The sequence below is a fragment of the Vigna angularis genome, chromosome 10, assembly GCF_016808095.1.
Source record: "Vigna angularis cultivar LongXiaoDou No.4 chromosome 10, ASM1680809v1, whole genome shotgun sequence".
NCBI classification, from domain to species: domain Eukaryota; kingdom Viridiplantae; phylum Streptophyta; class Magnoliopsida; order Fabales; family Fabaceae; genus Vigna; species Vigna angularis.
This window is the reverse complement of record NC_068979.1, coordinates 23,832,070-23,834,166: the sequence shown is the minus strand read 5'-3', so window position 1 is coordinate 23,834,166 and position 2,097 is coordinate 23,832,070. Positions and strand designations below refer to the sequence as shown.

At 39.2% G+C, this 2,097-nt stretch overlaps 1 protein-coding gene across 1 annotated transcript; it reads right to left on the bottom strand.

The window, feature by feature from the left end:
- Positions 1 to 938: 938 nt before the first annotated feature.
- LOC128194440 (secreted RxLR effector protein 161-like) lies at positions 939 to 1,637 on the bottom strand. The gene has a single exon (XM_052870051.1). It carries the CDS (start codon positions 1,635 to 1,637, stop codon positions 939 to 941), a length of 699 nt encoding a protein of 232 aa, XP_052726011.1.
- Between the last annotated feature and the right edge of the window lie 460 nt (positions 1,638 to 2,097).

The window sequence follows — 2,097 nt, the reverse complement described above, 5'->3', positions numbered from 1 at the left end:
GTTGTTATATTTTGTTGATAATATTTGATATCCTATAAATATACATAGTATTTTATCATGAAAATGTGATACAGGAACATGAGAAACATTAACTACTAAAAAAATGTAAGCAATTTATGGAATGTTGTAGCGTAGGTACTACACAAGAATGTGGTGTTGATATCTGTAACTGTGCCAAGTAGTTTAAAAGATGAGATGCATAAAAGAAATATATTGAAAGTTGCCATTCAAGTTGTTTTACGGAGAAGATCTAACTATGCTCCATATGATTAATTTGGAGAAAACTTTACTTAGGACAAGGTTCTTAAGTTAGTGAACTGTGATTTATCTTTTTTTTAGAAAACTTGACAAAATAGAGAAAGAAAGATTCCTCTATTAGTGGAAGGGTAAAAGTGAGAAAACACACTTTTATAGATCAGGATTAAATGAATAACCCACGTAGGCAAGAGAAAGAAAGACAAAACCCTTAGCTTCAGAGTTTCTAGAGAGAGAGCCGAGAGAACTAAGGAGCTCTGCTAGGGTTTGTAACCCTCACACGCACAAGCCAAAGATGAAGAAGATGATGATCGGAGTAAAGAGAGAAAACGAGAAAAAACACACACACAAGGTACTGAATAATCTCTTCTGTATATTCTATTGAAAATAGTTGTTTTACTGCTTTTATATTGACTGGATACACTGAACTTATGTTCTGTTTTTGTTTATTCTAAAACTCCTCCTAAACAAAAACTTTTAATCGAACGAAAACACGATTTTCTGAAGACAAACCCCTCTTTTCACCGATTGAATCGGTGAAACTTCTTCTCCTTCGATTCTGAGGTTTTTAAACCGATTAAAATCGGTAAAAACACTTCCTTCTAAGCACACAAACACTTTTCACCGATTAAAAATCGGAGAAAACTCTCCCTAGGTCGATCTCCTCCTCTCTGGCGGAAACCCTAGGTTTTCACCCTCCTCCTGGTGCGATCTTCACTGATCTCAGCTCGCACCATGCCAATCTGCTTTCTGAGTGACTGAAAGCGTTCACCTTTAAGGGCTTTGGTGAGTATATATGCTAGTTGGTCTTCAGATCTGCAGTATACCACCTCTAGTCTCCCGCTGCTGACCTGTTCCCTGATATAGTGGAACCTGGTCTCAATGTGTTTGCTCCTGCCATGAGATGTAGGATGCTTAGTAAGATCTATGGCTGACTTGTTGTCAACAAGTAGCCTAACTCTCCCAGCTAGCTCAACTTTCAACCCCTCTAACAAGAATCCTAGCCAAGTTGCTTGACAAGTAGCTTCACAGGCAGCTATGTATTCTGCCTCACATGATGACAAAGCAACCACTGGTTCTTTTCTTGAACTCCAGGAAATGGGAGCTCCTCCCATGAAGAAAATATACCCAGTCGTGCTCCTTCTGTCTGCCTTATCACCACACCAATCTGCATCTGAGTAAGAAGTGATTTGCACTTCTTCTCCAGCCTCTCCTATTCTCAGCAGAATTCCATAGGAATGTGTACCTTGCAAGTACCTTAGAATACGTTTGACAGCATTCAAATGTGATATTCTAGGGCATTCCATGTATCTACTCACCACTCCAACACTGTAACTCAAGTCAGGTCTTGTGTTACAGAGATATCTCAAACTCCCAACCATCCTTCTGTAAGCTATTGGATCTACAACTTCTTCCTCTGCTCCTTCTCAAGTCTCAGTCCCACTTCAATTGGGGTATTAGCAGCATTACAATCCACCATTTCAAACTTCTTTAATAGGTCTAGAGCATATCTAGACTGATGCATCACAATTCCACTCTCAGTCTCAGTGAATTCTATCCCAAGGAAATAACTGAGCCTTCCCAAGTCACTTATTTCAAATTCCCTCAACATCTGAATTTTGAAATCTGAAATCAATTCCTCACAGCTCCCAGTGACTAATAGATCATCAACATATAGGTATACTATTAACTTTTCTGGTCTACCATTGTGTTGGCAGCACTTCACATACAACATGTGTTCTAAAACACACTTCTCAAAGCCAATACTGCTCATGAACCCATCAATCCTCTGGTTCCAGGCTCTTGGAGCCTGTTTAAGCCCATAAAGAGCCTTTCTCAGCT

What these genes read in the sequence shown, in the direction of transcription:
- LOC128194440 (XM_052870051.1), bottom strand. Translation starts at nt 1,637, where the DNA reads ATGGTTGGGAGTTTGAGATATCTCTGTAACACAAGACCTGACTTGAGT.